Source organism: Papilio machaon, chromosome 9 (assembly GCF_912999745.1).
Source record: "Papilio machaon chromosome 9, ilPapMach1.1, whole genome shotgun sequence".
Classification (NCBI taxonomy): Eukaryota; Metazoa; Arthropoda; class Insecta; order Lepidoptera; family Papilionidae; genus Papilio; species Papilio machaon.
This window is the reverse complement of record NC_059994.1, coordinates 6,171,096-6,196,539: the sequence shown is the minus strand read 5'-3', so window position 1 is coordinate 6,196,539 and position 25,444 is coordinate 6,171,096. Positions and strand designations below refer to the sequence as shown.

The following is a 25,444-nucleotide window of genomic DNA, read 5'->3' as shown; positions in this document are numbered from 1 at the left end:
CTTAACATTTGGCAAACCGATATGAATCATGAAAAATAGGTAACATTAGGATTAGAATTTCCGAAACAATCTATAGGTACTGGGAGAAAGACGGTGGATGGTTTGCAGTCGGGGCGACGGGCGACGCGGTGGAGGCGCGACGCAGCGGCGTGGCAGATGTGCCACCGGTTGTGATTGTCTTGCCGCGATGATTGATGATCTCCCGACGCCGCGTAGGGCTGCCACTCACGCGACACAGAAAAAAACTAGGTATAAGTTGAATAATTGTTTTTCCTACGTTGAACTACAGACTAAAGTTACAAAATTCTACACAAAATGTGCATATTTGAGACTTTTAGAAAATATAAAGTGTAAATTTGTTTTTTTTTTTAAATAGCTGGATGAATAGAAAGCTAAAGCTATCCATAAACTAAAAAATGCATTCAAAAGTACCATAAAAAACAATCTCAAACAAAATACACTAAAAAGAAACAAAATAATGTCATGAAAACTTCTTTCTTTCTTTCTTCTCTCTTTCAAAAACCCTCTAAACTCTAAAGAAAGTTCTCTTCTTTCTTGTAACATGTCTATATTGTATAATTATTGTTGGTATTGGGACCGAGTTTCGCGGTAACACACATAAAAAAAAAAAAATACAGTCGAATTGATAACCTCCTTCTTTTTGAAGTCGGCTAAAAATAAATAAAATGATCCATCTTTATCTGTCGTCTCAAATATTCACGTAAATATAAGAACTGTTTAAACTCTAATGTATTTGTAACAAAATTTATAATCTCATTATAGTCAGAAAATAAAACAGTTATGGAACTATTGTTGTTTCTTTTTGTTTACGTCCATACTGTTTAACAAATACAGTTGTCTTTACATTCGAACAATGAAAACTGACCTACGCAAACAGATTAAAAATGTAAACAAAGTAATTAGGATGTCGATTGTTTTGTAATAACAGATATAGTTGTTGTGCGAGTTTATGTACTTTTATACTTGAGTTAAATTCGGCAGAAGAATTTGGGGATAATCCCCTTGCTCGATGTTGATTGACAGCTTCTTTTTGCACCCTTCTCTATGCGAATTTGACTCCGCCTACAAAAATATAATGCTTGAAAGTAACTTAAGCTTAGCATTTTTATTATGTGTTTAAAGTTGAGATTTCGTAACATAATTTATTATAATTTGGTGCGAAATGTTATCTGCCGATTTGAAGTAAAAAATAATATATTTACACAATTTGCTTGAGTGACAACCCTGCGCCACTATTCAACTCACGTTTATTCAATATAAGCAAACTGAAGCATAGGCCACGGTAAAAGTTCTTTGCCCAAATACTTCACATTCGTCAACAGTTGCTCCGGCAATGATTTCTGTATATTTATGAGCTCTTCATATTACTAAAGATATGTATCGCAATATTCATTTAGAAAAGATGCGGAACTGCAGAAGTCTCTTAACAATAGTGCTTTTACGTTTTAAATCCGTATCTGTCCTATCTTATTTGTCAAATCTTTACTGAATAACATTTACTACATTTTAATTAATGATACGTAATTTAAATACGTTCAAAAACTATATTCAATGCGTATTCAGCTTTATCCTATATGCTTTTTTGCATTAAACAAAGATTATTTACCTTGAGTATATACTATAGAAACACGCTGGACATAAACATTTTATCAATCTCATTCTGTTTAAAAAATAGAGTCAGATCGAACCCCACTTTTACTTTATATATGGAAAGAGACCATTACGGCCGGTAAATGGTGGATTTTTCGTAAATTGCGAGATCATTTGAATTGAAATAGTATATGTGAATAAATAAATTGCAATAAATAATTTCGGCAGCGCCATCTACCGTTTACTTGACCAACTACGTTCTATACTAAAACGTTCAGTCACGGACGAGCTTACCACGTAGTCATAAAATTACTTTAATATAAACATACAGGAATTTTCATTATTTAGGTGTCTATTGAATTTTTTATTATAAATGAAAATAGCCAAAGATTTAATCAGACATAAGTATTATTGTTTAATATCATTCTTTTAAGGACATGAATCGTCACTATTTTCAGTAAGAGGGACTTTTCGTAGACACCGTGCAAAGCCTTTTTAGTGTAACTTGTCGATGATAGATGGCGTTTAATAATTTTGAACATGTTAATTGTTTGCCGACTCTTAAAATTAATAGAAAAGTATTTTTATTATATTTGTATATATTTAATTCATTGTTTGAAAGGCACAAATGATATAAATAATTACATTATTTAAAATCAATTCAAATACCACAAAAAAACATTGAATGTTCTGAAGATATTCGTAGATTTCAATTTAAATTAAAATTAAATTAAACTGTTTAAGTAACCTTGTATTCATATTAAAAGTAATGAAGAAAACAAGAGAGTAACTAAATTGTGGTGTCATCAACTTATGATATTTAAATGTTCATTAGATTAATGATAAAATGCCCTATAAACTAAAAGTTTATGCCATCCGTATCTTAGTGCGGTGGCATATCTCTCAGGTACTAGTTCTATATAATTTGATGTTTTAATATATGAAATATAAGCGTACTTTTCTATTAAAAATTAAGTTTGTAAAAAATAATGTAACGAAATATTTTTTAAAGACACAATTACATTTTGGCATTTTGAGTATTTTTTATATTTTAAAATTACATAGTAGAAATGTAGTTAATATCTGAGAATTACAACATATAAAAAATTAACTAAAACTTAATGTTTATATTTATCCAATATTTATGTGTGCGTACATCAAAATCATTCGAATTTGTATCTTAACTTTCAAATATATAAAATAAATTTTTAATTAAAAAAATTTAAAATAAGTGATAAGATTTTTTGTAAAAATATTTTGTTGTTTTGATCGTTCACGTGCAAAATATTGATTTGTTGTCAACATTGATTATGATTCCTGCGATTCATAAACAACCTAATTAAGCTGTTTAGTCACCGAGCTTTCCTTCATTCGACTGTTAATTAGTTGATCATAGAAAAAAAGGAGTATAAAATCGCACCCCAATTAGCAAAACATTTATTTACACTCTGGCTTTCGCCGTGAACGTTTCAATACTAACTTAGCTAGTTGTTACCTATACAATGTCGGTATCTTCTACAGTGAACGGTCAATCGTCCCCGCTGACAACGCGGCTATACGCGCCCACCCCCAACACCAGTGACTACCAGTGGACTCAAGATAATTCAGTTCTTACTACAACGGTAATTGTTTGATATAATTTTTAATTTACATTTAAAGATATACAGTATTCAAAACTTGAGGTATTTAAGCTCGCATCTATGGCCAAGCATACAACATCAAATCTGATGGCAGGTTAAATGTTAGATATCTATAGGATTGCATTAAAATAAGTAACTTATGTAAAAAATTATTAATTTGAATACATTTTTTTTAGAATTCGCAATGGAGTGAGGCGCCGCCCCCTGAATATAAAGTGTATCCGATGGCTAACTTCACTGATGCCAACGGTGGTCTCATGAATTCCAAGATGAACATCGTCTCATCCACATCTTATTACAACGGGCAAGACATTAACAATACATTTTTACCAACTTGTCAAAGAGATATATTGAACACAAACGGAATTTGTGGTAATAACCCAATCAGACCTCCTTTACTGGGGGTCATGAATACACCGATAATGGTTCCTTGTCAGAGAAATGGCCCCAGTATTCCTCAACGTAATTGGAACTCTCATGGGACTACTGAGAGGTACAACAGGCCTATTTGGGTACCACCGAAAGCAGCAAACGGTGTAAAGAAGCATAAACGTGTAAGAACAGCTTTCACAAGTCACCAAATGATGGAACTGGAACAGGAATACGCACGAACCAGATATTTAGACCGAGCTCGTCGCATTGAACTAGCGGAAACTCTAGTGCTGAATGAACGCACGATAAAGATCTGGTTTCAGAACAGGAGGATGAAAGAAAAGAAGGACAGAGCTGAGAATTATGATGATTCAGAAGAGCCGAGCACTACTGATTCGTCACCAGAAATGATCAGTAAAGTCATGCCAGTACACACGCATGAACACTTTTCAATGCAATGTAACGCTCCTAATGGTGTTTACCACCAAGGTTCCAATTACTACGTGGAACAATATCCATCAACCCCTATTACCTTAATGCCTCAGTTACCTATGTATCAAATGAATATACCTCAAGAACCTCAACGTATGGTACAAGAGAGCTATCCCATTAGTGGTTTAGACAGTAATGTAGATGTGGGATTGAAATTTGAACCACTCCAGCCTAATTTATTAAAAACTGAACCGTTTGAGCCGTGTGAATCTAACGAAACTTACTCACTGGACGGGTCTCCGGCACACTCAGATATATCTGCTATTGACTCAGGTAAAAGCGACATCAACGAGCAAAATTGGGATTTGTCTTGGATTAAAAGTATCAACTTTCAAGATGAAGCTTAAATATTTATTAGTACATAGTTTTTTATCACTGAAGAAATTAATATAATTTTATTGACATAGTTTAATAAGTTTTAATAATGTTTTAATGTAAATTAAAACAAATATCTGATATTTGTATTAATGAAAATTTATGAGTAATTTTAATAAAACAATTATGTAAATATAGCTTATTTTATGATGACTACTTTTTTGATTGTAACATTAAAGACCTACAATATCAAATCATTCTTGTTTCCTTCACTCAGTGCTCAAAATGCATCAATGAGCGATAAAAAAACGTCGCGTTTTGAAAACGCTGCCGTATGAACAGATACATAGAAAGGCATTTTGTTCTATTTGATCACTTTTATATCGCACATTAAAAAGCACCCATGCGAATGGGGGATTTAGCTACAGGTGGTTACAAATAAACTTACATTCATACAAGGCGGTATACAAAATACAAATTTACATACATACTAGGGAGTACGTAAATCGAGTAAAAATGTGTTACTTATTACTATTGATGTAAGATTTTTAATGGGTATCGATTAAGTCTAGTATTTTCGAGAAAGTCGATACCAGTTAAATAAACAAATCTATTCTCTTTAATATAATAAAAAAAAACATGGTGCAAAACATCTTCCTAATAAATTAAAATTCCGATGTTTGTTAGAAGATATCTACAGCTGGCTTCATTAAGCTTAATTTCTCGCTGAAATTTAGCATAGATGTAGAAGATAATCTGAAAAAACACACTGTTTAATAATTAAGTATTTTTTTAATTCCGCGCAGACGCAGTCGTGGGCAAAATCTAGTAAAAAAATTGCCTAAAATTAAACGTCAGCAAAAGTCAATATCAGTAAAATTATAAATAGGTATTTTGTAGTAGTTTGTTAATATTAAATCTTTATGTATAGATATAACATTAAGGCTTAATTTTCAGTTAGCGAATAGCTGCTGCGCGATTTTGACCACGCTCGGCCATCGTTTTGTAAACTCGATCAGAAAATCTTAAGGGAATTTCTGTTAGCTGACGTAGTTTACTTATAAGAAGGTTAAATCATTGATAGATAGGCAAAAATAAAGCGATTTTACTTAACTTCCGCTAGAATAACATGGAGAGAGCCAAAAGCAGTTTAATTGGTTGACTGATGTGATTGTTGTTGTAACATACAAACTAAGTATTAATTCCTACAACTATAAGTTCGCTATGTTATATTAAGGACCTGTTTCACCATGTCCAAGTAGACAAAGAAATTCATCGTTGTCGTTTCAAATTTACTTAAAAAGCTGTGAAACGCAAATTATTTTGTCAAGAAGTCTTATGTCCTGTAAATTAAATGTAATTCATTTATTAGTTATCTCGCACTTTACTTGGACATTGTGAAAGAGGCCCTAAGAGTCAATAATACATCGATAATTTTGCTAAACAGTACTTTATATGCAAAATAATTGAGTGAATTAAAAGTTCCACCAGAATTATAATACGACGAACATGTGCTTAGAATTCTACTTAAATATCTACTTTAAAAATATCATTGTTATTGAAATTAAAACTGCAAACTAAGTTTAAGCAGTTTCTGTGAATTATCAAGGAAGTTGACATACTAAGATTCTGTAATGATCAGTAAATATATTAATATTTAATTAAGTAAAGATAACATATAATAATGATACTAACCAATAACATGTTTTTGAACAGTAATTAATTAATTACCAAATTGATTTATGTAATTATAAAGTTATTAATTAATGCTCTTACAATAGTCATATAAATAACACTTAATTATTTTTTTATTCTTAGTTGTGTCAAATATTTCGATCATATCGTACTGTTTTTCGATTTTAATGCGATTGTAATTTTATTTAAAGTAATAAGGAAAAGATTATTAAAGTGTACAATAAACGATAAACATGGAAATTCGTAAAATGTTAAATCAGTCTTTTAAAACGGAAATTAACAAAAATGTGAGTATTTTAATAGAGTTCTATATTTTACGATATTTTAATTTAGTGCATGTGTGTAAAAGTTTCTTGTGCTGTTTAATCTTGGAATTAATTAAATATTTTGATGTAGCTTCTACCCCTTTCGTTAAATATTTTAATGTTCTATTATTGCATGTCACATATGTGTACTTAACTCTATTAATTAATAGCGCTTATATATTTAAAGTATCTAGTAATACATAATTAAGACAAAAATGTAACATGAAGTTTTTACTCATATTTTTTGTGTCTATTTACAGAGCTTAAATCAGCATAATAATATTTTTAAAAAAGTAAAAAGGATCAGAAGCGCATTTACGACGAACCAAATAATGTATCTAGAAAATGAATTTCTGAAGTCACATTATATCGGTGTCGTTAGCCGAAAAGAGATCGCAAACAAATTGAATATACCCGAGAGAGCTGTAAAGGTATGGTTTCAAAACCGTCGCATGAAAGAGAAGAAAGATATAACCAATCGACCTGTGACAGAGTACCATCATTATGTTAAAACGGGACATAATGTTAGATCTGTTAATGATCAATTAAGTAATGTGGAGACATTGCAATTAAATAACAATCTATGTTCACATTCCATCTCACCGCAACCGAAGTCAAAAGCAAGTTTAAATGATTCCACTATTGACCATTTTCAAAAGAAGAATCATAACAACGTTTCAAATACAACCAACAACATGGAAACTGAAAGGAAACCAACAGATGACGTCATAATGTCACATAATTTTCAAAACAAAACAATAACAAGCAGCAGCAACGAAGTTAAACGTAACGCTGAACTATCAATCGAGTTGCTAAAAAAATATAAAAACCATATGCACAATAACTCTATAAAAAAGACAGTCAAAAGTAAAAAAATACAATCAAAACATAGCGAAGCGAAGAAACCTAAGTTAAATAGCCAAACCATGGAGCGAAAAAGCCACGGTTCTGTTCCTCTGACAGCGCCATCTATTGTCAAACACCAGCAAGCAATTTCACAAATTCCTTCAGGATACATTCCTTTGTATCCTCAACAACATAGTCAACAATATCATTCACCTGGGAACTTAATATGGAAACCACTGGGCCCAGCTGGCATGTCAAATCTTATGTCTATGGGTGATTTCGCTTTTCTTCCTAATCCACATACCGTCTCCAATCGACTTCCAAAATCAAATAATATACAAAAAAGTCAATGTTCGTGTAATTGTCATATGAATCCACGGTTAGATATGACAGCTTTTTCACACGAAAATCCACCACAGTACGTCATAGCAGTGCCTTTTCATAAACCGCCTGTTCAGTTTAGATCCCCTCTTTAATTGTATTTTGATTTATTTTTTTACTTTATTTGCTGTAAAGATTGTAATTAAAATAGATACTTGTTTTATTTTATTCAAAAATAGTTTATTAAAAACTTTTTACAATGTTATCTTATTTTAAAATAAAATTTTAAGTATAATTAAGGAGTGTTATAAATTGTATATTTTATTGAACTTTTACATACACATTATAATATCATTATAAATATAAATATTTTTTTTTTTGTAAAATAAACTTTGTTATATTATTAAATATTTTTTTTTATTTTATTTAAGTTTATTTTGGGCGCAGATATTTTACAGAATTTGGTTGTAACCAAGTTTATTTTAGATAATATAAAAAAGTACAATAGAGATAACGAAATGCATTTTAAAATAGAAAAAAATAATAATTTATAGAATCCAAAAAAGAAAACAAATAATTGTAATAAAAGAAAGAAATATTAAATATAAAACAGAATATAAACTCTATAGATTTATGTGAACAAAACGGATAGATATCATTATTTTTTTCAATTATTTATAACTTCACATAATAGCTTAAATATAACTTGAATTTTACTTAAATTTCTGGTATCTCAAATATAATCTTTCATATCTTAACAATTTGATATACATTTTTTGCTCATAATAACTTATTGAATAGTATAAAAACAAATGTATTTTCTTCTCTTTTTTTCTCATTTTTCTTTGATTATTCACTGGAAATAAAACTTACTTCAAGATGAGGTCTTAACAACCTAAAATTGTAATGTTTTTAGAAATAATTATAATTATAACTTAATTATTTCGGAATACAAATTAATTCAAGAATTAAGTTAGGCATGGAGAAATACTTTATAATTCGAATATAATTTTTTAAAACATATCCATTAACATAATAATAATATTATTTGTTATTACTTAAGAATTGTTTGGAAACTTTCGCATGTTACATACATACTTTGAAGAATCCTATATTTTTTTGAATAAGTTATCAACTAAATTATAATTTTTAATAAATTAACTTTAATCAAAAAATTGTAATAATTACGTACTAATTAAAAACTAAAAAGAATGATTGTTACATTAATAGTGCCAAATAACTTTGCATCGACATAACAAACCATGTACTAATAAAAATAAATAAATACATCAAAACATTCGTCTTATTTAAATAAAAATTTATTGTGAAAGAATAGTAAATAATTGAAAAAGACAGCTACAATAAGTTTATGTTTTGACTATAGTACATCAAGATTGATGTTCCTAAAAAAATAAATTTAATAATTTATAATATTTTAAATAACATTTAAATAACGACGCTTTGATGCATATTTTTTAAAAACGCTAATATTATTTTATTAGGCATAATTTCTTTTAAAGTATGTTGAAATTTTTATTTCTATATAACTCGGAAAGATTATTTCTATGTCAATAAATATATCTATATCGTAACAATCCTGTAAATTAGATTAATTATGAAATATATACAAATTCTTTTATATATTAGATATGTAAATAACTTAAATCAAAACCCTCACTGGACCAAGTTTGTGGAGGACAATATTGATAGTATCCGTTGTTTGGTTCCTTATTGTAATTATTATCTGACTTTAAATATGGATAATATTGTGCTGGATATCCATAATTATCATAAAAAGAAGTCTGTGCAAAAGTAGTATCAAAATTAGCTTGACTTAATTCTAACTGAAAAGTTGAATGATTTTGTTCGGAACTATCTTGATTGTTCTGTGGAATGTTGTAAGTGTAATTGACATTATCTGTATTATAATTAGCAAAAGTACTTTGTGTATTTAATTCTGGACTTCCTAATTGTGACTCCGGTGACATCGAATCAGTGTAATGTTCGCTCATTGAATCGCTCGATTCTGAAACTTCCCTTTTCTCTTTCATTCTCTTGTTTTGAAACCAAACCTTTAAGCATTTCTCTGCAAGTCCTAGTACCTTTGATAAATCTCGACGACGTTCACTATCGAGATATTTAGAACTGGCAAATGTTTTCTCTAAAACTTTTAACTGCTCCGTAGTAAATGTTGTACGTTTTCTTTTGTTTTTACGTATTTTCTTTGTTATATTCGGTCCTGGAAATGTTAAATATTAATTTAATTATGAAAATTAGACAGTTGTTCAATAAATTCAAAAATATGTATTAAACACAATTCAAAAAAAAAAGAATTCTTTACATTTCAACATGCAATCAAATTACAAATTTAATTGGTTGTTTTAGATGCTGTGTAAAAAGTCACTTAGAAAAATTAAATAAATTTACCATTAGTTTTGTGCGCTTTTTGATAAGGTAAAACTTCAATGAAAGGCTTATTTTGCCAGTGATAGATCTGGAAGATGAATATTAAATTAATTTTCTAACAGGCTAAAAATAATGAGGTTGATATTGAATAGAATAAATACGCTCATAACAATTAGAAGTTAATTACAAAATATTAATTACGTCACTATCCATCATGATAAATTTCAGTATCGATTTACGATTTTTGGGAACTTACCATCATAGATCGTTTAAATTACTAATGTCTTTCTTTAAATAATATTTCGTCATGCCACATCCTATCATATCGATGTTCATTTATTAATTGAAAATAATTAAAGTATTTACCTCATTCATGTTGTTTAAAGGTGTTAAGGTTGTCACAAATTCCTCTTGAAACATAATTAGATGTAGTAATTTAATTGAATATAAATAATTTTTATAATTAAACACTGAAGGGATAAAGTTTAAACGGTAACTGCGTGAACTATTGTAATAAAATGGAGTTCTCGATACAAATATTTTTGGAATACCCGCTATTTTATGATGATAATTTTACGATACATTAGAAAAAAATCGACGGTAGTTGTTAACGGTATGACGATACTCGTAAATTGTAATATGGATAAGCCATATTTAATATTACTTTTTAAATGAAAATAATTCATGAAGGTCATTTGAAATTTATGTCGTAAAATTTACTATCATAGTAAAATAATAGTAAAGCTTTAGAAATAAAATTTTGTTATGAAAAATAACTAAATGTGACGGGAGAAAGGCTTTTATTTGTAAATAAGATATGTAAACAAAGTAATTAGTGTTCATTTGTTAATTAGGAATAAAATTAAAAAAATCTTAAAGTGGGGTTGTTTTAGTTAATGAATTTTGATTTCACTACAGGTATAAAAGGGTTAAACATTTTGTTTTGTTATCATTAGTATCCAGTGCACATAGAAGACATGTTCCGATCGCAGCGCCAAGGAATCCCCGATATGGTTTCTACTAATATTTGTGATATAAATTACACGAATTATGTGTTTAGTACAAGTTCATCAAGGATGCCACCTTGTTATGATGTAAGTTAAACACTTCATTTAATTTTCAATTCTCTTTAAATTAGACTTATCCACGTAATATTTCTCGTGTAACCTGAAAGTGTTCTAAACATTTCGAAGCATTAAAGGATATTATCATATTTTGATTAAAAATCTAAAACGTAGCTGTATTAGACGTAGTTATAAAAATAAGCGCAGATCAACATTTTTTTTAATAATATAATTTGCGTATTATTTACTTGATTGTGTGATGACCTACCCTACGACATGAGATGGCACACATTCATATTAAAACAAATATCTTCAAACGCCATCTGTTGTTAATAAATGTATTTTATATTTCGTTTTTTTTGTGTGTGAATTACGTAAAATCTTTGTAGAAATGTGTATTTTTTTAATAAATTTGACGATACATTTAATAAAATAATTGTATCTATAAATATAGGAGTATTATAAGTATTATTTTTTTATTGTTTTCCAGACAAACCCTATAAGAGACTATTCTAGTTGCTGTTTTGCACACCAGACGTCTGGCAGAAAATGTCGTGACTCTGTAATTTGTAAGTATTTAAAGTTTGAAGATAGTTAAATGAACTAAAGTTTTTAGTCCTGAATATGTACTTAATGTTTTATTTTGATTCCAGACAGACGTTCAGAAAACTTTATAACAAAACGTAAACGACGACCTATATTCACCACGCAACAAATATTAGCATTAGAGAAGATCTTTAACAAGAAGCCATATGTAAATAAACAAGAAAGACAAATATTAAGGGAGAGGATAAATCTTAATGAACGCGATATAAAATTATGGTTCAAGAACCGCCGCCGAATAACTGGTTTTAAAAAAGAACCAACAGTCATTTCCGATTCTTCTGGAGAAGAAACAGAGAACAAACTTAATTTAGATTACGTTCAATCTAGAATAAATGAACCTGATGAATTTGGCTACGTTACTTTGGATGACAGAGCCATGAAGGAATTGATAACTGTCATTGACTCGCTTTTGACAGATGTCGAATTGGATGACACATGTATGGAATTAAAAAATAATACTAATTTTAACATTTTAAGTTACGAACCAGTATCACCAGTAAGTATTAATGATAATGCAGATGAAAATATATGTTTTCCGAAGTGGGAACTTTACGAACCTGAAGAATCTTTAAGACGTCTATTCGATGTTCAAGCATTTATAACTAAATAAATACCTAATATTCAAGTAAAAAGAAGAGAAATATTCAATGTACTCTTGTTGATCCGCGTTATTTATCTTCTGATAACTATGAAAAACCAATTGTTGTAAACAAATTATTTATTAATGCATGTTATGATACATTTTTGATAAAAAAATAATAATAAATTAATTTAATTTAGTCTTTGTATTCATTTATTCATTTTTAATTTGTAATCTATAGTCAGTCTAGTAAGTATTAATAAAATAATTAATTTTATTGCATCTAAAAAAATATTTTAATAATTGTATGAATTAAAAGTATAAATGAAAAATTATAATTTATTCAACATTAACGTAGAAAATTAAAAGTATAAAAGTACATAATAAGTAAAAAGTACAAAGATAAGTAGTTATTCATTTGTTTGAAAAGTAAACTAAATTGTTAAATTAAGTTTTCATATTTACATAAATATGTTACTATATACTATAATACTATATACTATAATTCATATAAAATAAAACTTCAGAACCGTATTACCCAATGAGGTAGATAATTGACAATGGTAACTCGCCTGTAACCACTTTATACCATGAAATACAATCTTCTTAAATAATGCTATTTTATATCACATCTACAAAAAGTTTTTAATACAAGATCATAAATCGAAATCCTTCGATTTAAAATTACGTTAATTTAAATTTTTCTCGCAAATAACTTTGTCTTACAAACTGATGTAAGATGAGAATTTGCTGTTGTTTGTAGTGCTAGGTTGATTGTTAGCATCCGAATTAGCCAAGTAGGAGAAATAAGCGTCCTGCGCGAACGGTGCGTTTACGGTTCTCGACTGCATATTTTCTTCGTAAGTCGGGTTTACCGTGGTCGGTAACTGTGCATTAAAAGTATACGCGTCTGTAGTAGACGCATGCATCGCAACACCGTTGGATAACGCATTGTAATACGCCGTACCAGACGGGTACCTTGTCATATCTTCGCTTAACTTCAAGTTAACTCCGTTCGGCACGTAACTATCCGACGGTAGTGATAGTGCATTCGAATTCGGTTGCAGTGAATCATCGTTCGTGTACCGATAAACTTCAGACATCGGTGAGTAAGTCGGCCTACTTGTGCCTGCGCAGTAATAAGAAGTGTACGATAGGTTCGGTGTATACGATGGCAACTCAATTGAACTCTGCGGGCCTTTGATTACAGTCTTTAAGCTGTTTATAGAAGAGTACTCTGAAGGTCTGGATGTCTCATTTGAGACAACATATTTATGGGTCGCATGACTGTCTGTGAGTAGTCTTCTATGCCGATCGTGACCTCCGCAACTTCTTCCATGACTCAACTTGTGATCTTGACTCGGAGACATATCTTTGGAACTCGAAGGGCTGTTATCGTCCACGGATGAGGAAGGTTTATTGTGCTTGTTGTCTTTCTTATACTTCATTCTTCTGTTTTGAAACCATATTTTAATTTGACGCTCCGAGAGTTGGAGATAATTTGCGAGCTCGATTCGTCTCGGTCGGCAGAGGTAGCGGTTTTGGTGGAACTCATTCTCTAATTCGACTAATTGCGAACTCGTGTAAGCTGTCCGGGCTCGTTTAGTAAATACTTTTTGGTAAGATGTAGCGTCTGAAGACATACCTGAAAAAGTAAATTATATGTTATTGATTTATTAATCTATAATACGAAATTGAGGTTTAGTTCTCAAAGAAAGAATAAGGTTTGTAGGAGAAAACACTCGCAATTTCTCATTAAACAGGGACTTTTCTAAATAAAAAAATAATGTAACTTACCGTTTGATAAAGATGAAGGACCACTTATGGTAGGATTATTTAACGCTGAAGCTGTTTTGTTCCAAGTCTGAAATAATACATAGCTTTGTTTTAAACTCTGACGAAAAAAATGCGACCAACTACGATAAAGTTTTAGAATGAAATAAGGTGTCAAGCTGTATAGGCTATAATCACTCCTATCAGTGACCAAATTAAAAGGTCATTAAAAATCCGGTTATTTTGTGGTAAATCACAGTTTTGACAATGTTTCTTCATGATAAGTTTGCCACTTGATTCTAGTCGGTATTTGATGTAGTTAAGGTACAATTTTGTTTACGCATATTTACCTGGTTCGGAAAACTTGATTCATTTATGTCACTTGTAGTATCTTTAACAACATCATTGTCTAAACCGCTGGTATGGTGACATCGTATAGCTTCATTAGGTAAATAGTTTCTTTCGTACGTAACTTGGCTTCCAATTTGTACATTAGGGGCTAAGAATAAGTTGTCATTTTTGTTCATACAGTCATCGGAATTGACTTCTTCAGCTCCAGAGCCATAATTGTTATGGGAACTGTTGCTTATGTTTTCATAATTTGGTATTTGATAGTCATATCTCTGCTCCAAATCCTCCTGTGAGTTAGCAGCATTGTAGGATTGATGCAATCCAAGAATATCATGGATACTAAAACCAGTTGAGTCTCGGGAGTTGTAATCTTGAGAAAATGTGTTGGATATAACATTTAATACTTCTGTCTTGCAATCCGGGAATAAATTATCTGTGGCACCATAGTTAACTCCATCGGCTAATATATCTTCCACACCATGCGATGTAAGACTTCCTTTGAAAGCTTTCTGTGGGTCTTCTATATCCGCATTGGAATTGTAATGTGCTGGGATCGTTGATGAGAAATCGGATGAAGTCGAATCTCTCGATTCTTCTGAATGCAAGCTCGATGGTGACGGGGTACCCGAAGACATGGTTTTATTTTTAATATATATAGTTTTCACTTTTCATTTAATCACTTTGATAATAGTAACATCATTTATGCACAAACAAATTGCACTGAGGCGACTGTGTCGTCAAACTTTTGTTTACTAAATGCATTTTGTTCACCTGAATGTCGTTAATTTGGTAATGACTGTGCACGCTAGTGTGCCGCATTCTGTCAGTGCTGTTTTGTCTGTGTGCGACTGATAAGTCGGACATACCGGGTCCCCGATAATAAACGAACGCAAGATAAACCTTTGGAATATATCTCTAATAGCTAAAAGGCTTGTCACATCTAATACAAAATTAGAAACATGGGACTTTGTTAACAATAGTTAGGGGTAATAGGTTTATAAACGGAAGCAACGAAATATTTGTAAAAACTAGCAAGAAATAAAAAATTGACTTCGTAAATCTTGGCAATATTATAAATGCGAATGTTTGGATGGATGGATTAATAGATGTTTGTTTGAAGATATCTCTAGAACGGTTCAACGGATGTCGGAGTCTATATGGCATAGATGTAGAACATAGTCTGGAAGAAAACATAGGATACTTATTATGTTTTTTTTTAATTCCGCGCGGACAGAGTTGCGGGCGACAGCTAGTATAGTAATATAGCTCAATAAATTTTTAACACAAATACCGTAACTGTAATAAAATTTAAATCCTAAATCCAGATTTCGTCAGAGATTACTTGTTCCAAGGTAACAATTTCATCTTCTTTTAGGAGTGAGTCTGATAGCTTGCGAAATAAGTTCGGATATTAAAACAAAGTTTCTCTTATCAAATCTTCGAGAGCCTATATCTTGGTTAGACCTTCTATTAATGCTTCTTTTTAAAGAACTTGATCTAAAACGTTACATGAAAGTCATCAGGACAATCTTTATTATTTCAAACTGTAGTATTAAGGTTGATATGTACTTATATTTTAAACTAGGTAGCGATATGACGAAACCACAATAGTTGACGTAGACAATGCGAAGGTAATGTAGGTCCCTTCATACCTACACGCCGACCTGATACTAAACTCGTTAAGATAATATTTAATCTTATAAAAACTACGACACTAAAATTTATTGTGGTTTTAATAATTCTCTTACATTTAATTTATCAACTATATAAGTATGTATTTCAATCCTTGATAAGTAATAAAAATAGATGTTCTTCCAGTGGATTTCCATACTGGTTAGATAACCAACTAACCAAAGCATTACCCTCTTATGCCGTCTAAACACCTTCATTTTTAACTGTATAGTCAGATTGTTCAGTTAAAAGTGAAGGTCTGTAGCCTGCTCAAAGCCGGCTGTTGGCCATATGTTGTGGGATACGAACTTTTTTACTGAATAAACGAGTAATTTTTTGATTACATTTTTATTAGAATATGTATTTGGGTTCTACTTTGTGTATTGTAGCCGTCAGTCGGGTGCAGTTGTGTTCGGTGGATGCGTCCGTGGCATTGTCGTGTTTTGATTAATGCGTTTGCGACGTGAGAGCTCAATAAGGTTGTGGATTATTTTTATTACAATCTTAGACATTGAATAAACTCGATAAATCTGTGGAACAATTTTATTTCCCGTATACAAGCATATGTTTAAACCTAATAACTCTTAATATGCATAGTTGTTTACGCAAAAATATTTAACGTTTAGAAATAACTAAGTTTACTGTGAGTGTTTTTGAATTGATTTTGTATGCGAAGAATGAATTACGACAAATGAAAAACAAATAAAAATTTTCGTTAGTTTTTCGTATCTAGTATTGAATGTAGGTCCGTCACTAGCTACGTGCTGTAACCGCTGAACTATGGGTTCCTATTGAATTTAGCAAGAGTAAAACATTTTTACAATTTTCAATGTTTTTGTCATCTTACAACTGCAGAAACTGAGAATATTGAATATGACGTCAGCAAAATTCATTTGAAAGAATATCGCAACCGTTACATCAATAAATTTTAAGTTCTTTTATACAAAAGCAAACTAGTCGCACCGAAGTCCCTAAGCTCATAACGTCAAAGCGATGATATATTACCATTTACTCAAAGGGGACCCTTTTTTGTTCTCAGAGTAATGGTTTCACGTTAATCGAAACCCGTGAGATGGTGCTATATCTTGATTAGTATGTGGGAAAGAGATGCAAGATAAAATGCATCTGTTCCCGCCAACAGGGAAAAGTGGTTCAGATATAGTACTGGAGATGGTCTACCGACCGTCAGCAGTTTGTTGTGAGCGGCGTTATGGTGATGTTTGTTGTTCACATTAAAGTTTATTAATACAATACCAGTAAAAATATATTTACAGTGTAATCAAAGAAAGATGGAGTACTAACTGGACTGGACTCGACTACTAACATACCATATAAGAAGTACAACAAATCTACAGATCGGATTTGCATCAACTTTCACAATTTCGTGAAGTATCAAGGTACTTAAATATTTTAATATCATTAGGATATGTACGCCATCTTAGAGGTTATTGTGGTATGTATAACAAGTTTTCAGAACCGAGTTGTAGACAGACAATATTCAAAAACCTTCGAAGTCTTACATGGTTTAATTCCAATCGTTGTTACGAGATGGCGCTACTTTTATTTAACTAAAAATTTAATAATATTAATAATTGAAATTTTATTCGTTATTAAACAAAACAATGAGTGATGTTTAAAAATAAAATTAGTTTAATTTTAATTGTTGATTTAAAATAACTAACGCCATCTGTGGGAAAGTTAGAACATGTTGAAGCTGAAGCTGAACCCAGCATTTACAACGTTTGGGAGGTTTTTGCTACTATTCGTATGTGAATCAATATTTTCAACGTCTCAACTAGAATGTTCCATGAATCTGTGTAATACTTTTTTGCAGAAAGATAACACATTTTTGATTTGGTCTCTTAAATTTAAAAATATTAACTCAAGGGTTTTCTTAATAGTAGAATAACCATGAGTTTCTTTGCAGAACAATTTATAACAAACTAGCTTTTACCCGCGACACCGTTCGCGCGGAATAAAAAAAAAATGCACACAAGATAAAAAAGTTCCTATGTCCGTCTCCTAGTTCTAAGCTATCTCCCCATCAATTTTCAGCTAAATCAGTTGAGCGATCTTGAGTTATAATGTAACTAACACGACTTTCTTTTATATATAAAAATATAATTGTTATGGCTGATATTCAATCTTTGATGCATGTGTGTGGAGAGACCCACGATAAGGTGTCGGATATTTTTATAATTCATTTACGTTAAATAACTTTATTGTTGCACTAAAAATAGTGGATATATTATTTTCACTAAGAAGAAACATAAATTATATTTTTTACAAAAAAGTTTTTAGCAGGCTTTTTCTTTTTACATTGAAAGCAAATCTCCATTAAGTTTATACTAAAAAGCTTTTTTGCTCCTGCAAAAGTAAAACCACAAAAGCTTCAACGGAGCAAAAACTGTGAATAATAACGCAAAGGCTGTACGTCGCGAATTGTAAAAGGAATTAATTTCCGAGTAACAAATTTGCAACATTTAAATTGTTCTCGTGTAGTTTGGTGCCAAATTCAGCCGCGGAACTTGGAACTGGGAAAACTTGGTGCCGGCTATGCAGACGGTAATGGCGGCCTAGATGGTTATATTATGCATGCGGATATGTGAAACTTTAAATGGAATTTACGTCACATTTGCTTTTATTTTAACATGTGTCAAGTTTATCGCAGTTTTATATACCAAAATCATTACAAATCATTGAATTATTTCCTTGCAAATATAAATTGTTTTAACTTCGACACCTTTTGAAAAATAGAATTAATTTTACATTATATCTGGGCCTATGAGTATTCTACATTAGATATAAGATAGGCTACCTAATAATGTTACAAAATAACTATCCTTTGCCGTCCTTAAAAATTGCCATATGAAATAAATTACAAACAAAATATGCGAGTATCTAATAAATCTAGTTCTACAGCTTTAAAATGTATTAGAAGTTTCGCTCCTCACATGCACATTTCAAACAAATTGCACTTTCAAATACTTTTATTCGGTCATCGTTCACAAAAGCTATTACGTCTAGTACTATTACAGTCATCGTTTATAAGTTATTTCTTTAGTATTCAGTCATCGTTCTCTTTTGAATGCGTTTAACACGTTATAGCATTCGCACGTCGTTCTTATAACAAGAGAACATTATATTAAAAATGTTACCAACTTTAGCAGACAGATGGCACGAATGTTCCTGTTAGAAGCTGCAATTCTGAACTCTTGCCAGAAGTTGATATGCGACCGGCCCCTTATCGACTTTTATTACTGTATCGTGATATTGCGACCCCATTTCTGCAACTGTGTGAGCGCCGCTTCGTATTGCAGTCGCAAAATGGCGATTGAAAAATGTTAACGTTTAAATATTTAAAATCTAATTTTATTTAATTGTAGATAGTTATAAAATATATGTTATTCTCCTTAAAATACTGCAATATCAATATGTTTTCTAAAAGTTTTTGATTGAGAAAACTTGGTTTTCAAATAATATTAGAAAACACAAAATCGTAAGTCGTAATCGTGAACATTCATAATTAACAATATTTACACTAGAAATTTTGTCCAAAACCATGATTGAACCAAAACGTAATTATATTTAAGAGAATATTAAAAATAGCTCTATTACAGATTATCACAATATTGTACTAATCAGTTTAAGTTTGCAACCAGACAACTATAAACAGTAGGTGGTAGGCGGTGTCTGTCTACCCACACGTTGACACAGGTCATTGCCCCCGGCTACTGACAATTATCAAGAGGGCTCGTCCCTTTGTTTTATAACCTAGCATATTCGTCTAGCTTTTATAAAATGACCGATCGTAATAGAATTCTAGCTTTGTTATGTATGCAGATAGAGAGGTCAATAATGACTGGATATTGATTTGGGAAAATGTTAATTGCAACTCTTATGTAACCGTGATATTGTCACAGGCTTATAATTATTAAAGTTATTCACAGGTGATAATAATTATTGCTTTAGTACGCAGTTGTGAAGCTTTTGACCAGATCGGACTATAATCTATAAATACAGGTTAGATCCTTGTCATGTACATGTACGTCGTATGGTGTTTTTTGAATTTCATATGTACATTTTTATCCGATGTTCTTAAGGTGAAGGAAAACATCGTGGTGCAGTATTGTACAGGATTTCAAAAATATGTGTGAAGTCAACCTATCCCCCCTGGGCCAGCTTGGTTGACTAAGGCCTAGTCACCTCTAACAGGCGGGACCGCGGAGGAGTGCAAAAGCGTATCCGCCCATAGTCCCGTTACCATACGCAGGAGGAACAGAGGTGGACAAGTGGGTATGCTATCAAAGGCCTAGTCACCTCTAACTTAGGGCAGATTCCGAACTCCTCAGTGTGTGGTCAAAGAGAGTTTCTTAGATTGATATACATAGTATCAGAAACCAATACTATAGGATAATTAAGTGAGGATTAAAAAGCTAAGTGGCCGTTTGTAGATTACTACACGAAAAAAAAATATTTCTTGCTTATGGCCGCCCTCAAAGTCTTAGTGGTTAAATAAATAGACGATTAGTGTAGATTTATCATAATAGTTACCAAAAAATGATTTTACGTGGGGCCGTTGAACACGATTCATAAAATTGAGTACCTACAGAGTGACATGTTTGCATGATACATAACTTATTTTGTCTATATACGTTTTAGTATTCCACTATTTTAGTATATATAGTGCATAAATGAAAGCAATAAAGACTTATAAAATGATTTTTCCTTCTCGCAGTAAAAGTGCACAGCACGATTCCGATAGCGGCGATTCGACGATTCAATATTTTCATGAAATCCTTTGTCCGACTCACGATATTTTCCAACAGCATTCGATATATTACTTTCCTCTGTCGATAATAATATTTATGATGTCTGTATTTGTACAAAGTACTGTTATTCACTGTATACCATTCGAATTGAGTTAGTTTTTATTCGAATTTCGATCCATATCAAAAAGTATATGTTAAAATAAGTTAGAATGTTCTGCAAAAATACTGACACGTTTGGTGCCAAATAAGATTTATGAGACATATGATCATGTACGAAGAGATTCGTTGATTTCATCATGGGAATATTTTTTATAAGTGCAGTGGTCCTAGCACGTACATATATTTGTGACACCTTCGTATTGTTATCGTCGATTATGTCAAAATTAGTATAAGATTATTGGTGTACTTTAGGGTCGCTGCTTAATAAAATTACGGTGACTATACCATGGCGATTATCACAAATATTCGTGCTAGGCCCACAGTTCTATTTATGACATATTTTCGAACGTTAGCAGTTTAATTGTAAACAAAAGCATTGCTGTAACCCTCTAAGAAAACATCAGACTTTGCCAGAGTTCATCATCGATCGATTTAGCAAGACAGCAAAAAGAAAACTGCATTATCATTTCCAATTTAATTAGTCTCAGTTGGCTGAGTCTGGATCGATCGTCTTCCCTTATACAATGTCTCGCAGACGAGCCCTATTAAATTGTCTGCGTTAGGATTTTATAACATTCATACTGAATGTAAACTAATATGAATTTCAGCATTTGATATGAATTCTACGTTATTACCTCTTGTTTTAACAATAAACAAACTACACAATACGCTAAAAATTCCAAATGATTTCAGGTAAAACACTTCTCGTTACATAACTAAATATAATTACTAAATTAGATAATCTTGTTTTGTATTATCACATCATTTAACATCACTATTTTCACAAGAAACGAAAAAATAGAACATCGTAATGGCCGCTATGTATTTGACATTCGTCCGTTTATCTAATTTAGGCAATGGATGGAAACAAGATAGTTGTTATAACACACCATAGACGTTTCAAATGTTCAAAACAACCAAATATAATTCAGATATTCTGCACTAGAAAATTCTAAGCGAATTACTGTGAGGCTATTTAAGTAAGTAAATTACTCAGAATCATTATCATTAATTTACAATGATACAACAATTAAGCTTGAGCTTGAACTGTAAGCTGGAGGGTGGGTGGGGGGAGTTGGATTAATTTAACTAACTATGATGCATTATCATACTGTACATAACTGATAATGTAATTTCAGACGTGACCTATCCTAACATTATCTGTTTCAATTAATCAATCTAAATAGGTTATTACAATATATCAGAGATACGTATTGCATGTTACATTTTCCTGAACACTACATAAATAGAGCAAACTGAACACCAAATTGTGTTCGGAATAGTTTATGCAGCAATGTAAATAACACAGTCAGTGTTTCCTAACACTAAATAAATTAGTTTTCTGTCGAATGATTTAGCGATGTTACATTTAGATATTCAATATTAAATGTACAATGTTATTTTGTTGTTTGTGAGTCCACTAGAAAACTTGACGGTTCTAAAGTGTAACCTGCGACTTCCTGCCTTTAAAGTAAATTTCATAATCACAAGTAGCCTGAAAAACAGTTAACTGATATCAGTACACTTTTAGACTCAGAAATAATTTATCTCTAATTACCTACATTGTACAGTCGAACCTGGATATGCAAGAGTCCAAGAGACCGCGATATTTATCTCGCTTATAGAGGTTTCTCTCTTATCCGAGTTTCTCATTTATGGAGGTTATCGTGACCAGACAATGACTCTCGCTTATCGCTTTTCGCTAATCCAGGTTCGCCTGTATTTCTGAAACTAAAATAAAGAAACTTAATATGAACGGGTAAAGCAAATTGTTAAACATTAAATTGAATATTTGTAAATTATGTAAAATGCATTTGTATGAAAGTTAAAACGTGAACAAATAATCTCGCCCGATATTGTCGGCTACAACTTATATAAATAAACATACCACACCTACTAATCCTAAATACATAAACGGGGATGTCGGATGCTACTTTAAAAGGAAAAAAAATTAATTGAAATTTCATGTTCCGTATAAAGAAACATTGTTGGAATTTGAACACTCATGTTCATGTGAAAGGCAATGAATCCTAAAGGTGAGCATAGACTAGTGCATTTACTTGTAACACAACAATAAATCGCTTTATATATTCTAGTATATCAACCTTTTACGAACTAGGCATGCTATGGAAATTGTTTAACCTGTATTGTATCATTCGTAAGAACGTTACATTACATAGAAATGCTGCAGGAAATGCTCTAGTATATATACACCTTATGGGAGCGCGGAACGAGGCGAATATACGAGGTCGTATATTCGCCTCGTTCCGATATACACGTAACATTAAAATATGTTTGCATTTATTATCTTTGTTGTTGTCTTGATATTCAATCGGTACGAAACATTCCGTGTAGTTGTGAAACATTAAATTTGATTTGTACTTTTTTCAAAGTACTTCAACTTAATCTAACAAATGAAAATAAGCTACTGACTTTAAATCAGTATGGTTCGAATTAATTAATCATTTAGTGAAAAAGCGTATGGTTATCTTAATCTTTGTTTTCGGCCTAAACCCATCTTCTGCTAGACGTTCCATGTTTATACTGATATACAATTCCATTAAGATTATAATAAAAAATAAAACTTATCAGAGACAATATTAAGACTGAAAATAAACAAAGAAAGTAACCTCAATACCCAAGTTATGAGCCTAAACGAAATTGACCATATTCACGACATACGATGCCTCATAAAGTTCCAGACATTGTTCTCACAACATCTAAAATGCTAATTTACATCAAACCCGGCCTGTACACTCTCATTGTGTCAGAATAATTTCATTAAAACGCAAAACGACAGGCGAATAAAAGCCTTTCATTTTTTTTCTTGTATACATGTAACGCCCGGAGCGAAAATGGCACGGTCCAAAATGGCGGGTGAAAGATCAATATGACCCACCGAAAGCTTTCTCCTTCTCTATCCAACAAGTTGTATTTAATCTTCCATCTCTTTCAGGCGGTTTAACCCATCACAGCTACGATACGTCGTATGGCAGGTCAGATTTTCGTTGTGAATTTTCCACGAATCTTTGGAATTATAAATCTTTTAGAGTTCTGTTGTAACGACATGCCCGTTAAGCGATTAGCGATTTGCGGTGAATGTGATTACCTCGGCTTTGGGAGATAATGTTTTAATACGAAAATTTTGATATTAAAATTATTTTAAGCAGTGCTAAGTTACACATGAGAATTTCCTTCTCTAATTGCATTTATAATTAATTTGTTTTATAACTTTTTAAAACATATTCCGAACATATTACGCAGCTGCCTTACGACATTAGGTACATCAGAAGGAGAATTCATAGAATTTCAATTTCGACGTTGTACAATCATGGCGACAAAAATGTTCAAGTGAGTTTAACTTAAATAGCAATTTCACTACCTTCAAATAAATGGCTGGAAAGTGTAAGCTTAAAATCCTATTTTATAAACTCGCAATGCAAAAAGATTTTATTAAAGAAGGTTTTCCGATAAGCCGTAATAAATGGATAGTTGAATAGAAAATATCGGCATTCTGCTAGCACTTGTTTATCGAGCCATTTATTTTTAAAATTTATGTGTTTGGAAATTTTATTGTACATCGAACGAACATTTTTATATTGAAATTATCCCTAAAGATTGTCCCTTTTAAAATATTTTTTGGGACAAATAAATTATTAGAGAACTCATTTTATGAAAAAGGTTGTTTTTATTCACAAACATACAAAAGCAATCGAGTCATTCATATTTCGAGACGTTGCATTAAACAGAAAAAACAAAGAACCGGGAAGAATAAAATAAATATGTTTCCAATAGTAGCGTTTATGTCTTTTGTAATGCAATATTGAAATTGTATTTTCACCCAAATATTTGATTGTTATAATGATATACTTTTGTATATTTGCAGTATATCAATAATAAATATAATTTATATAGAATAAATTAATTCTATATCATTTGATATTAATTTTATATCTGTTATCGGCTACAAGTTAGATGGTGGGTCACCGCTACGTTCGCTCGACCGAATGGCAAATTTATCACAGGCTCCTGTCCATTTCGACATCCGATTTTTAGATCCAAACCGAATTAATGGCGGGATTTGAAAATGTAACTTACTGGTTTCAATATTTAAATGTAAATCACCTCATCGTGCGTAAGTTCTATCCATATGGAATCATGGTAGAATAAATAATACACCTATTTTAATCTAGCCTTATTCAAGCTTGTTGAAAAGTTCTACTTTTGTATAATATGCACAAGAAACAACTTATTTCAACCTTCAAATATTAATTTATTTGAATCCCGAAATTTATTGAAAACGGTGGCGGTAACTTACTTTATTATTCTGCGAAAAACCTTATACCCAGAAAATGAATATCGCTCCATAATTCTTTCAGAAACACAACAAGTCAAAAAACAGAATTCTCTCGTTTCGTCATTCCGAGCTGACGGAACACTTAACAAAAAGCTCCTCGAATCCCGT

General features: G+C 31.3%; 4 protein-coding genes across 4 annotated transcripts; 2 read left to right on the top strand and 2 right to left on the bottom strand.

Moving 5' to 3' along the window:
* Positions 1-3,113: 3,113 nt before the first annotated feature.
* On the top strand, positions 3,114-4,462 carry LOC106711398 (homeobox protein HOX3). The gene is made up of 2 exons (XM_014503702.2): positions 3,114-3,233; positions 3,428-4,462. Exons 1-2 carry the CDS (start codon positions 3,114-3,116, stop codon positions 4,460-4,462), a joined length of 1,155 nt encoding a protein of 384 aa, XP_014359188.2.
* Positions 4,463-6,762: 2,300 nt separating this feature from the next.
* LOC106711397 (protein zerknuellt 1-like) lies at positions 6,763-7,752 on the top strand. The gene has a single exon (XM_014503701.2). The coding sequence runs from the start codon at positions 6,763-6,765 to the stop codon at positions 7,750-7,752; it is 990 nt and encodes a 329-aa protein (XP_014359187.2).
* Positions 7,753-9,240: 1,488 nt separating this feature from the next.
* Positions 9,241-10,378, bottom strand: LOC106711395 (homeobox protein Hox-A2a-like). The gene is made up of 3 exons (XM_014503700.2): positions 10,370-10,378; positions 10,025-10,091; positions 9,241-9,836 (listed from the first exon to the last, which is right to left on the bottom strand). The coding sequence occupies exons 1-3, from the start codon at positions 10,376-10,378 to the stop codon at positions 9,241-9,243; spliced, it is 672 nt and encodes a 223-aa protein (XP_014359186.2).
* Positions 10,379-12,975: 2,597 nt separating this feature from the next.
* On the bottom strand, positions 12,976-15,012 carry LOC106711393. Its single transcript, XM_014503698.2, has 3 exons — positions 14,377-15,012; positions 14,051-14,117; positions 12,976-13,898 (listed from the first exon to the last, which is right to left on the bottom strand). The coding sequence occupies exons 1-3, from the start codon at positions 15,010-15,012 to the stop codon at positions 12,976-12,978; spliced, it is 1,626 nt and encodes a 541-aa protein (XP_014359184.2).
* Between the last annotated feature and the right edge of the window lie 10,432 nt (positions 15,013-25,444).

Excerpts from the sequence above, each read along its gene's own strand:
- LOC106711398 (XM_014503702.2), top strand. The coding sequence starts at position 3,114 with ATGTCGGTATCTTCTACAGTGAACGGTCAATCGTCCCCGCTGACAACG. Across the intron at positions 3,234-3,427 it reads ATTCAGTTCTTACTACAACG|AATTCGCAATGGAGTGAGGC; the intron begins GTAATTGTTTGA and ends CATTTTTTTTAG.
- LOC106711393 (XM_014503698.2), bottom strand. The coding sequence starts at position 15,012 with ATGTCTTCGGGTACCCCGTCACCATCGAGCTTGCATTCAGAAGAATCG. Across the intron at positions 14,118-14,376 it reads AATCAAGTTTTCCGAACCAG|ACTTGGAACAAAACAGCTTC; the intron begins GTAAATATGCGT and ends GTATTATTTCAG. Across the intron at positions 13,899-14,050 it reads TCCTTCATCTTTATCAAACG|GTATGTCTTCAGACGCTACA; the intron begins GTAAGTTACATT and ends TTACTTTTTCAG.
- LOC106711395 (XM_014503700.2), bottom strand. Across the intron at positions 9,837-10,024 it reads AAAAGCGCACAAAACTAATG|GACCGAATATAACAAAGAAA; the intron begins GTAAATTTATTT and ends TAACATTTCCAG.
- LOC106711397 (XM_014503701.2), top strand. The coding sequence starts at position 6,763 with ATGTATCTAGAAAATGAATTTCTGAAGTCACATTATATCGGTGTCGTT.